Source organism: Lasioglossum baleicum, chromosome 5 (genome assembly GCF_051020765.1).
Source record: "Lasioglossum baleicum chromosome 5, iyLasBale1, whole genome shotgun sequence".
Taxonomy (NCBI): domain Eukaryota; kingdom Metazoa; phylum Arthropoda; class Insecta; order Hymenoptera; family Halictidae; genus Lasioglossum; species Lasioglossum baleicum.
Window position 1 is genome coordinate 17359451 of NC_134933.1, and position 12076 is coordinate 17371526.

The following is a 12076-nucleotide window of genomic DNA, read 5'->3' on the forward strand; positions in this document are numbered from 1 at the left end:
GCCGGTAAACCGACATTGCGGTTGCAGCTGTCGGAGTATTGAAGTCTCCGAACGACTAGATAAATGACCGATGTGTCGCGCCGTATCACGGCCGACCGCCTATCGATTCCGCTTCTCTGAACGTTTGAGAGCCGAGAGAAAGAGAGAGAGAGAGGGAGTCTCGAGCCAAGGCAAGCAGACATTTCGCTGGTTTACGAGGGCGAGTCCGCTGCCATAAGTAGGAACGAAGACGGAAGAAGGTTCCGACGACGGTGGTGGTGGTAGCGGGAACGGAAGCTGCGCAGAATCCAACGAAAAATCGAGATCGTTCGAGTAGAAGCGTTCGCCGAAGAGTTTCGAGAGCAAACGGAGACTTCTGCCGGGAGAATGACTCGAGGCAGACCACCGATGATGTCATCGGTCGGCGAGTAAGTACTCGCGCCTACGCTTTTCTCTCTGCCAGTTTCGCTAGCAGGAAAGGTAGGCAAGCAGGCGAGCAGGCAAGCAAGCGGGCAAGCGAGCAGGCGAGCAGGCAGACAAGCAGCCAGGGATACCGCGTGTGCTCCTTCTCGAAACGACTCTCCATCCACAAGGGCCCAACCTCCTCAACCTATTCCCCCTTTCGCTTCTCTTCTTCTCGTTTTCTTTTCCCTCCTCTGTTCTCCCTTCGTCCTTTTCGTTCCTACCGGTCCATCGCATCTCTTCCCCATACTTTTCGTATCGCGTCTCGGACCGTCTCTCTATACTTTGGTTCGCGCGAGGACGGGTCGAGCGATATAACGTGCCGAGAACATGCTCGACTCTACCTTCGTGCCAGTCTACATTGCCGGTGTATACCGGTTATGCAGATGGAGCCTGGTCTGGACCTCCTCGGCAAACCCTCCAACAGCGCGCCCCGTCCTTTTCTTCTGTTCTTTCTTCTTCATCTTCTTCGTCGTCGGCAGCCTCTCTCTCCCTCTCTCTCTCTCTCTCTCTCTCTCTCTCTCTCTTTTCCCCTCTCTCTCTCTCTGTCTCGCCCATCGTCCGTTGGTGCTCGTCTCGATCTTCCTTCTCGTTCTCTTGGTTCTACGGTAACCGGTGTGTTGCTTTACTTTTACGCACGGTCACGCGGATGTACACCTATACAGTGAACCCTCCTATAACGCGGTTTCCATTAAACGCGGAACAAAAATTGTGACAACCCTCTTATAATACGATTTCGATATAATACAACTTAATTCGCTTAACCCTTTGCACTACGATTAGAAGTTCCCCGACGTTCATCATCTCTTAGGAGAAGAGAATTTATATTTATCGCATGCCTATGTGTGTGTGTGTGTGACAGAAATTTTATTTCGGTTTAAAGGAAATTGGGAGCAATCTCCCTGTAGCATGCATTTTTCTATTACACTTCCACGGTTCAAATGAATGAGGAATTCCTCCGATTTTCCAATCATGGAAACTAATCTGATTTGTATTAAATCTGAGTTTCTCAAACGCGGTTTCCGTATAACACGGTACGAGTTACCCGCGTTGTAGGGGGTTGATTGTACGCCCGTTCGATTCTCCTTCTCGATTTTTCTGCTCGCCGCTCGTGCGCTTCGCTCGCGTACGCGAACGCTCTCCGTGGCCTTTAGGGAGGTCACGCTTTTTCGGAATTATTCCCGGACGATCTTTCTCCCTCCTCCTCTCGAGTTGATATTCGAAAGGAGACGCGATCGTTCTCGCCGAACATTTTGCTCGCTTCCGACGGACTAACGGATCCGTGGACGATAGTAGAAAATACGGGTTAATGCTTGGCGCTATCTTCGGCCCCGACGAATCCTTTTCTGGGGAACACAATGCCTCGCGGCGCATCGAGGAGGCAAGCGAGTCGGACTCGCGGCTCGCGGTCGACAGAGCCGCGATTAAATCACCGCCATCTACCGTCACCCGAGACCGCTCCGCGATGCCTCGTTAAATCGGCACGACTGTCCCATTCTTCTTGCCGAGCCCGGTAGTCTTCGGTTATTCACCGAAGCCATCGTAATTGGATGGGACAATTAAAAAACTGCTGCGGATCGTCGCTCCATAAAATGTACAACGCCGCCGCGATATTGCGGATCGAGAAACGTGGGCACGAAACGCGAACCAAGGATCTACCTACCGCGCACCGTGTACCCTCGATACCGTGTACACCGTGTACCGCCTACCGCGAGATCTCATCGTGCGTCTCTCGGCGAGAGGAACGCGATCGCATCGATTGTCCCGTAATTTACTTGGCCCACGACTTGTGTTGCCCCGGCGATTCGAAAGCGGGGGATTTTCCATTGCGTGTCACGGTACCAGATTAACCGGTATGCGTCGCGTTAGAAGGTCGCCGACCTTTCAAAATTCACGGACAAAAGTATCCTCTTGCCTCGAGTACTCGGCGAACCCGTCCACACGAGAATCCTCGAACAAAATCCAGCGTTTTCCGTCCCTGTGTGCTGCCACGACCGGCACACGATGCACGTTGCGTTCAACGAGCGATAGTGTGATGCAATAATTTCACGACGAGCGCAATTTTATTCGGCATAGCGGAGATCCCTCGACTTTCGGGCAATCGCGAGATAAACGCGTCGCTTTCGTCGCTTTGCATCGGCAAACAAAGTGGCAGAACTTCCGGCGAATCGTCATACAGGGTGATTCAAATTAGGTGAGATAGGATAGTTAAAAATAGGAATAACAAACATTGCGTTGGAGGCTTCATTTTCGAGAAAAGCGAATTTGGAAATCGATGTAGTACGCATGCACCTAACTGATGACTGATGTTACGGATCCGCAAGCTACCAATGCAAAAATCATGTGTCTGTACTCTGTACCCTTCGCTAGTTATATCCTGTACAAAAACAGCCACAATAGCGGTCTGCAATGAGATCAGTGAATCCTACATTGATTTCCAAATTCAATTCTGTCAGAAATGAATCCCCTTATTTTTAGCTGTACCATCTCCCTGACCTATTTGTGCCAGCTCGTGTGTATACGGGAAATCCTTCGATCTCTTGCATCGTGCAACAAATTGTCACACTTGCGGTCAATTCGCAGCTGACGGTTTTCGCGAGAAGGTGGTTTCAGACGTAACAGGGGTAAAGGATCTACGGCGAAGGAGCTAAACGATAAAACCGACGGGTGGCGTGTTTGCACAGTTTGCAGTTTGTTTGTTGATCCCGAGAACGTGAGTTATTGTGCAAATAATTGACGCGGCTGTCTGCGCTCGACACGCTCGATCACGAGGTAAAACATAAGACGCGCGCGAGAGCGCGTTCACAGACGATTGCAGACTTGCAGAAACGGGGAAAAGAACAGACGAGAGCGGCGTTTTCCTTGAAATTCGAAGGAAACGGATGACACAACAAATCGCATACCGCGCGTGGCACCCTTTATTTGCGTTTCGAAGATTACGCACCGTTCGGGGCAATCCGTGAGCTAGTTGTTTCTTCGAGTTAGACTCGGGGTCCCGGGAGTCACGCGTTCGATATCGAATACACCCGTGTTTCGCCTGTTGTTCCACTTTTCCGTCGTTTCTCATTCTCGACCGCTTCGAGCCGATAGAAACCAGATTTATAGCGGCCCGCCGAAAACGTAGAAATCGCATGATATTCCGCGAACGATACGGAGAACGTTTGAATGCACGGGACGTTCGTGGAATAAATTTAGGTGGTACTCGAGCGGAAAGCTGATCTACCGGTCGCTTTGCGAAACTTCGAGTGGCATCGCGAAGTTTCATTCGGACCGGTTCACCGTTCCGACCAACTATAAAACGCAACATTGACTCGCGCGTAGCCGGGACGGTTACGGAGCAACGTAATTTCAGGAATATCGTCGCGACGGTGCGGTGGGGCTCGTCGGATACGTCGATTCTAGGAGAAAACGGTCACATTAGGTATGCGAATTACGGATTGCGACAGCACCTCGAACCAGACGACGGAATCGTCCACGAGGAACGAACTCGTAAATTGCTCTACGAAGGATCTTCTTCGATAGGAGAATACGGCACGGTCGATGGTCGCATAGTTCTCGAGGATTTTTATCGCCTTCTTGCCCATACGCAGAGAGATAATCGCGCCGAGCGAGTTGCAATTACCTTCGATGGTTGCGACAGATCAAGGTAGAGACTCGGAATATAATACTCGGTGCGCCTATCTGCCTACCTAATCGCGCGCTGGAACGCGCCGTTTATAAATCGCGTTCGTTTTTACCAATGATAGATCAGGCTTCCTTTGCCAAGTCTAGCCAATAAAGCTATACATACATATATTGACTGGATATCGGCTTGGCTTGTCTTAGCTTGGCATGGATTGGCTCGACGACAACGTATACAACTTGAAAATCAGAGGAAGGCAGGTACTTTTGAAGGGGGATGTCAAAAAAACGGCGTTCTCCCGGATTACAAATCTCACGGCGAAGATGCTCGGAGATAGCGAAAGAATATTCGAGCACCCCAATGGAGCCCCATTAGGATCCAGAGGTAGTTGGGCCAGTCCTCTATCTGGCTCCCCTTCTTTCTCTCTCTTTCTTTCTCTCCCCCTCTCCCTCCCGTACTCGATGGATTCAAGGTAGAGGAGGCGGGGGATGGTTGGCCGGTCAAGCCACATTCCGTTGGCCAACCGGCTCCTTGGGACCCTTCCTCCCCCTCTTTGGTAGACGGTTCTCTCTATATACGAGAGCCTCTCTCGCCTCCTTATGAACCACTATGCGATATGTGCCCACAAGACCGCCAATATTATTTCGACTAGACAGTGGTCGACGCAACCTTGTCAGAGAGCAACGCGCTGATATATGCACATAATACACGTATACAGCTACGCGTACGTGTATATAATATCTCTGCTTTTCACGATGAACCTTCTCTCCCAGAAGTCTCAATGTTAATCCACGTCTAATACACGCGTACCAGTTTTACATCGGCACGGATCGCGCGGTACTCTTGTCGCGACGAGATGATGAACGCCTTCGACCCTTTCTGACCGGAACTATAACATTTTCTAACACGGCTTTCGCCGGGGTATACGGTAGTCCTCAAAGGATCGAGTAGTGTGGACTCCGCTGGAGTAACTAGCTCAGCATATACGTATACAACAATTGCAAAGATCCGGGATATTGCAAACCATTACTCGATACCTCCAAACGTCTTACTTTTGCATTTTCGAGGCGTAGTTTGCAATATTCGGCAGCACGTGGCCTGTCAGACAGACTTCGTAGGCCTTGTAACGTCACAGAATGGCTAATGCGTACTATTTTATAGCGATATTTTATAGCATACCGATTCGATTTTGCATCGCTAACGTCGTAGCGAAACAATTTGTCGACGGCTTTCGCCGATCGAACGGTACCCGACAACTCGATTTCTTCGATGTTAGCGTTCTCTTCGGATACCGGCGCAGCGCGGCGCCTGCAAGTGTCGCGTTGCTAGAAAGAAAAGGCGACGAAAGACTCGCGTCCGGTTTCGATCGGTTCGAGATTCTATCGGGCGTCGCCGGTCGCTCGCTCGTCTATCCCATTTTCCAAATGTATCCCGATCGACGAGCGATCGAACGAAGCTCGGAGTGAACGATGTCGCTGCGTGATCGTGGGGTCGAGGCCCCTGGAAGAACGTTCCAGAGTTCCCCGTGGCACGGCGAGAGAACTCGCCCACGTAGGGTGCCGTAAAAGTTCGGTTCAAATCTGCCCTCGGCCAACCGCCAACCGCCAACCAGCGCAACCGACAACCGCCGCCTCCGCTATCATCCTCCCCTCTCTTCCATGACTTCTCTGTCGTCTTCTTCTTCATCTCCCGTTTTCCTTCTCCTCGGTTCCATCGTCGACGACGCGACGCCGCGCCACCCGCGATCTCCGGCTTCTCTCATTTCTCTTCCCCCTGACTTTTCGTCTCGCTTGCAACGAGATCCTTTCTCCCCCTGGAATCGAGTCGTGTGGAGGGCACGTTGAGAGAGTCCGGACGGGAGACCGATTCACGACGCATCGCGTCTCTTTGCGTCGGGTCGGGTCGACGGGCCTCAAGAATGTACGAATACCTCGAAATGGAAGGTGGTTGGTTGGTTCGTCTCGATCGCCAAGGGGGAGAGACTCTCGGGCTCGGGAGCGGCGATCCTCTCTGGCTCGTACCGAGGGAGAGCGGGGTGCAGAGGGTGTCCGCACGGTGTGGACCTAGGAGGCAAGGGGGCTTCCTTGGACCCGGAGGGTCTCCGGACAGTAGGGATGCGAGCGGGGAAGAGAGAGAGAGGGATGAGAAGTGACCGGATGGCCTTGGTCCCAAGACTCGGTTAGTTACCGCGCGGCAGACTATAACTGGTCGAGGCTCCGTAACACAGGGCGGTATCTCCGATTTCGTCTGCTTTTTAAGACGACCGGACCACGACACCGTGTTACCATCGCAGCGCCGAATCGTCACCGAGTAGCAGCCGCGTACCCATGTAGCCGCGTAGCCATTCAGGGCTTCAAGCTCCGAAAACACCGCAGACTAGCGTAGACCTTACCTATAGAAGTCAAACATTTTTTTAGTCCTACCCATCTAAATTGTAAGACTTGATGAGAAAATGATGTATGCAAAATTTAGTAGGTTTAACTCTCCAGCTGTCAACTATGGCTTTCCCTTCGAGATTATCCAGCGCTCGTATATCCGTGTTTTTCTCTTTTCTCATCCCTGTACTCTCGCGTGTTGCGTCGCGCCAACAACCAACGGGAAATTCGTTTATGCTAGTTTGTAAGAGCGACGGATCTCCGTTGGACCAATTTCCTCGGGCAGTCAAGGCGCTGAAGGTTCCTCCTGTCTGCAGCGAAAACGAATGGCCTGGTTATTTAGCCGGCATTGCTCGTTATTGCTCAACAGGGGCAACTTACGAGGCCGCGCAAGAAAGTATTACGAGCGTACGCGCGTCTCGCAAGAAGCTACACGATAGCGCTTCGCTAAGCCCGCACCGATTCTCGCAGAGCTAATAATTATCCCTCGTGAGTTTGCGAAACTCTTTATCCGCAACACTTGTATCACGGCCGCTGAACGATGCGCGAATCGTTTTGTTCGTTTGGGATCGGTCCTACTGGAACTGTTTCGGATACGCGCGAACTCTTTCGTTAATGAGAAAACTCATTTGTTACCTGTAACTGTAAAGTATCGAGAGCTCGAGTCAATCGAAACTAAACGTGCACGGATCGAGAATAAATGGGCATTTACGTTGATCGTAAACAGTTTTATTAATCCCTTTCGACGAGCAGAGTTAAATTCTTATGTGGAAAGTCGCCATGAAATCCGAAGCTCTTGTAACGACATGCTCGAATTCTAAATAGGACAGAACACCATCGCCGTCGATGTCGCTTTCCTCGAGTACTTTCCGGCACACGGTGGCCACCTCGTCCGCGTTCAAACCACCTTGCACCAACTGTCGACAGGTTTGTTCCAAATCGCTCGGACCCAACACCCCGTCATCGTCGAAATCTGTTTCGTGACAAGATCAATAATGATAATAATGATACTAGACTGTATGTATATTTATTATAATAGTTAAACAGTAGACTGCGGATCTTCATGCAAAATGAAAATTTTATACTTAATCACTGTTTTGTGTCTCACCTATTCACGTTTGTCATACATGCATAAAATCCGTAGTCTAATAATAACTGAACTGCGGAACTTTATACAAAATAAGAAATTATTGCAAGACACCGGAGCTTATTAACACTAACCGTACCGAGCACAAAATGCGACTGCTATACATTGTTTTCTCAAAGTAACAATACTGAATTTATTTAAGCTTCTTGCAATTTTTATAACAATACATACTTGAATGTATTGAATGAAGAAACTCATTTAATAATTTCTAATGGAATTATCCTTGCAACTTCAATGCAAATCATTTTAATATATCCGCTGCTATAAAATGCATAAAATCCGCAGTCCAATAAAAATAATTCTCAAGTTGAAACAATCGAAAACAACAAAGTCAAAGTATAACACGTAGAATTTTAAGTTCCCATTTTCGTAATTCACGCGACGGCCCCTACCGTAAATCTTGAAGGCGTAAAAAACCTTCAAATCCCGCGGAGCCTGCTCCGAAAAAACCGACATCATCTCAAGAAACTCCTCGAAACAGATTCCTCCGATATCGGCGGTTGACGATTGTCCCGTAATCCGGCGTCCCGTAAACACCTCCGATATACGTTGTCGAAACGGATTTTCCTGTAACATCAGGATCATCATTATGGGAATACAGTCGCTCGATGTCGAAATAACGCTACAGCTGCTAGACTGATCGAAACGATCGATTTCATTTGTCCAGTTCCCAATCACGAAAATCATAAAGAGTGCTCTATTCTAACATTATTGTTATACACATATAAATTCTTTTGTTACAACAGTGTAGTGTCTGAAACGAATCGTGTCGACCATTCTGGCGTTGATCTAGCTCCGATCATAGATCGAAAGTACTTTTAGTTCCGGTATACGAGTCAAACAGGAAAGCGGTATGCGAAGACCCGATGCTTGCTGAGGCGTCATGGTCCGCGGTATCGTCCCGGAGTCTCCCATCTCGCGAAACCGTTTAAATATTCTGAAAAATCGAATAACGATCCACGCATGCGAAAACGAGGTCGAGGACGTTCGTATCGGTTTACCTCAAAATTTCTTTTCGCGTGAAAAAGGTGCAGTCTTGATAATCCTCCAGCTGCTCCTCCGTAAACGTGGCTACTTTATTTCCCATTTCACTCGATAAAACGCGCTCGCGAACAATCGCGTCGTGGGATAGAAAAGTGTAGATCGTACAAGGCGGAAAGAAACGTGTTTCGATCGCGCGTATGAACTTCCAACTGAGCTTTTTCACTCTAATTAGTAGGTGTGTCGCGCCGCACCTACTTTTACCAATGTTTTCGTTAGGGGTTTGCCAGCAAGTTCAAACGCGAGAACAAAATTTCGAACAATGCGTGTTTCCGATGATAAAGAATATATTGTACGCGATTGTACAATTTTCCCAGCGGTCAACTTAATTATCACCTAGATGTAGTTGTCTTCGTAATTTTCTTTACAGTCGAGCAGATGGTTCAGGCACTCTCGGAATTCATCCTCTTCCAGACCGGAGTCCGTGAACGCGTGGAATTGTCGTATGCTTCTTATCCTGCTCAATTGACTGTGCAAGGATTCGTACATTGTTTGAATGCTGCTGCCGCTGTGCAAGCCGGCCATTACGGGAACGGACTTAACATCTGCAAATGAAAGAATTCATTCCTGTGGCTAACAGAGAATCAATTGCAATCAAGTATACCATAATTAGATTGTGGATCTTTATGTAAAATAAACATTCTCTGCATCAATTACAGAAGCCAAACAGACATTTCATTCTTTTCCTTAATAGTTTTATCAAATAGACTAAGTAGACAATAGTATGTAGATGTAGATAATCTTCAATTACTTCGACTGTTCTTCTGTTTGAAATGGTAGCTACTACAGATCGCGGTTTTGAACGTGTACTAAAATACAAGTACCTCGTGAAATAGGGGTCTCTAGTAACTACTCATTTTTCTCATAAACGCATAAAATCCACAGTCTAACCATAACATAATGTTAACGTACCATGACCCACTGGCCATCCCATAATATCGCCTGTTTCGGTAACGTTGTTGTTGAAGATTCTTGGATACGGATCTTTGATCCTTAACGGAGATGAAACGGTAGAAAGATAAGTGGCCGATGCGTGCGAGGTGCAAGCTAAATACAGCGTCATCATCTCGTGTACGGTCGAACATCTATACGCTGGTTTCGACACTTGTTTCATCGCCTTCGCCATGGGCTGTTTCAATCTGTCTTCGGGAATACCCCGTAACGTTATGCTTTGCATTGTTTTATCCGCGTGTATCTCGCAATTTGGTGTCAGGCTTGTCCACAACGGTCCCGTCCAGTCATCCAATACATCGATCAAGTCCATTTTCGCAGTCATTGGGAATGGCAATGTCAGACTTGTCGCCGCTGCTTTCCGACCCATTTTATTTAGATCCGCGCACAAGTCTGATAACACGACGTTCGGATACTCTTTGCGTCTGTATCTTATGCTCGCGACGTCCAACGCGGTCGCCAGCAGCGCGCTGCTATGATAATCCAATTCCGAATTATAAGACAGATGATTGAACGCTCGTGGTTCCGTTGTGCAAGGCCATACAGTTTGCGCGCAACAAAGTGGACTGTATAACGAAGAATGCTCTCCAATGTGTTGCCAGCATAGCGCAATATTCAGAGCCTTAACCAAATTGGATTTAGAAGGTTCAGTCTTCTTGCTGTCCATACATGGAAACGATAGTATGCTCTTCCCATATTCGTCCCGTAAATGTTCCGTACACGATGCTCCAAGTCCACCGAAGCTATCCACAGAATCTAAGATGACCTACGTTTCAAAATACAATAAATATTAGAAAATTACGAACATACAAATATTATACAAATTATACAAATCGAAAAGCAAACACGTGCCTGGAAACCTTGCATCTGGTCACACTCCTCCACATATGTCCTTATTCTTTCGGTAAAATCTTCCGAAAATTGCTCGGTATTCCATAAATTTTGTCCATATGTATAAATATCGAATGGTTGCTCAGCACAATTGTGCCTATACTGTTTGATTGCGGTCAAAGTTTTAGGATGAAATCTAGGCAATAGATAGTCTACCCATGTATTAATGTCATTTTCTGTGACAACAGTTGTCGATTCTACAGTGCTTGTAGGATTATCTAGGCTCTCAACGAACGACGATTTAGCAGCATTCTCTTCTTTAGTAACTTCCACCTTGTCGTTGTCCCATAAGAATTGTGTTTCTTCATCCTGCGCAATGTGATACAAGGTACCCTCCTCTTTCAGGTGTCCAAATGATCCTTTAAGATCTACAACTAGCACCCTGGGTGTATAAGTCACTTGTTTCTACAAGCAAACGATTAAATTGTTGTGTTATTAGTCAATTATGTCATCCTTAACCCAGCAGTGCCCATGTGATCTTCTGAAACAAAAGTATCCACGTGGGGTGCTCATGGACCCTCAGTGAAAAGTAATATTTCTACTTGAGGTTTTATGTTTATTGTAACATTTATTAATGATATTGGGTTGGAACGAAAGTTCGTAGCGTTTGTAAATTAAAATTGAAAACTAAAATTCAGATATTTATTCAATAACATATTTTCCATTCTGTTCTATTACTTTTTGCCATTTTAGCGAAAGAAATACCACATGGTCACTACCAGGTTAAACAATGTTATATTATCTAAATATTCATACCTGTAAATTCTCTCCTTCTCTGTAGAAAACATCGTTGTTTATTTCCGACGGATTCTCAGGGTCGTAAGAAAAATTATTTTCCTGTAAAAATATGTAAATTGTACAATTCGATACGCATGCTTTCATTAATTAATTCGATTAGTTCACAGGAAAGTTGCTTATAAAATACCTGCAAGTTCCACCAATGAGTTCCGATAAAATTGGAATAATGGCCAAATTGAATAGTTAATATTTCCCGTGACATTTTGTTATACTTTCTATATCTGTTGTTAACACTCGTAAAGAATGCCAATAAAAAATTTCATATAAAATCTGTTACTTCCTCATGACTGAAAAAATTGCTCGAAAGATCATTTGTTCATGTCACATTACCCATTTATAAATGTTTATAAACAACAATTCTCACTGTTTTCATACGCAGTAAAATTTATATCAATGTATATTCTGCTACAGCCACAAAGTATGCTGTTGTGGATGATCCTTACCTGACCTGACCCAGCTTTAGATAACATGCCGTGTTCCAAGATTACTTCATTTATTAGATGATGGATGTGGGCAAAGTTCTATCATAGCTGTTGAAAAGTCGCAGTATGTACCGGGAACTTATATATAAAGTGTTGGAGGGAAAAGGGGAATCATCGCCGTATTTCATTCTATATTGTGGTGAAAACGGCAAGAATCATTCGTATACAGAATAAAGTGAATAATTTTATGAGTTGAATAGGTTACTCAAAAATCATTTTTACCGTATCACATATGTAACTAAATGTCCGATAAATCATATATACATATCAGAGAGTATCTCTGTACATATATAAATATATATTTTGCATAAACACAGAGAGGATCTGA

General features: G+C 46.3%; 1 protein-coding gene across 3 annotated transcripts; it reads right to left on the reverse strand.

Moving 5' to 3' along the window:
- Positions 1-7151: 7151 nt before the first annotated feature.
- Positions 7152-11727, reverse strand: LOC143208695 (calcium and integrin-binding family member 2). 3 transcript variants are annotated; one of them, XM_076423340.1, is made up of 7 exons: positions 11631-11727; positions 11394-11553; positions 11225-11305; positions 10430-10873; positions 9539-10343; positions 8963-9171; positions 7423-8152 (listed from the first exon to the last, which is right to left on the reverse strand). In XM_076423340.1, exons 2-6 carry the CDS (start codon positions 11466-11468, stop codon positions 8963-8965), a joined length of 1614 nt encoding a protein of 537 aa, XP_076279455.1. In that variant the 5' UTR covers positions 11469-11553; positions 11631-11727; the 3' UTR covers positions 7423-8152. The 3 variants fall into 3 exon arrangements, with proteins under 3 accessions (XP_076279457.1, XP_076279456.1, XP_076279455.1); XM_076423341.1 differs by lacking the exon at positions 11631-11727 and having other exon boundaries at positions 7422-8152; XM_076423342.1 differs by lacking the exons at positions 9539-10343; positions 10430-10873; positions 11225-11305; positions 11394-11553; positions 11631-11727 and adding exons at positions 7152-7411; positions 8402-8522 and having other exon boundaries at positions 7978-8152; positions 8587-8966.
- Positions 11728-12076: the final 349 nt, after the last annotated feature.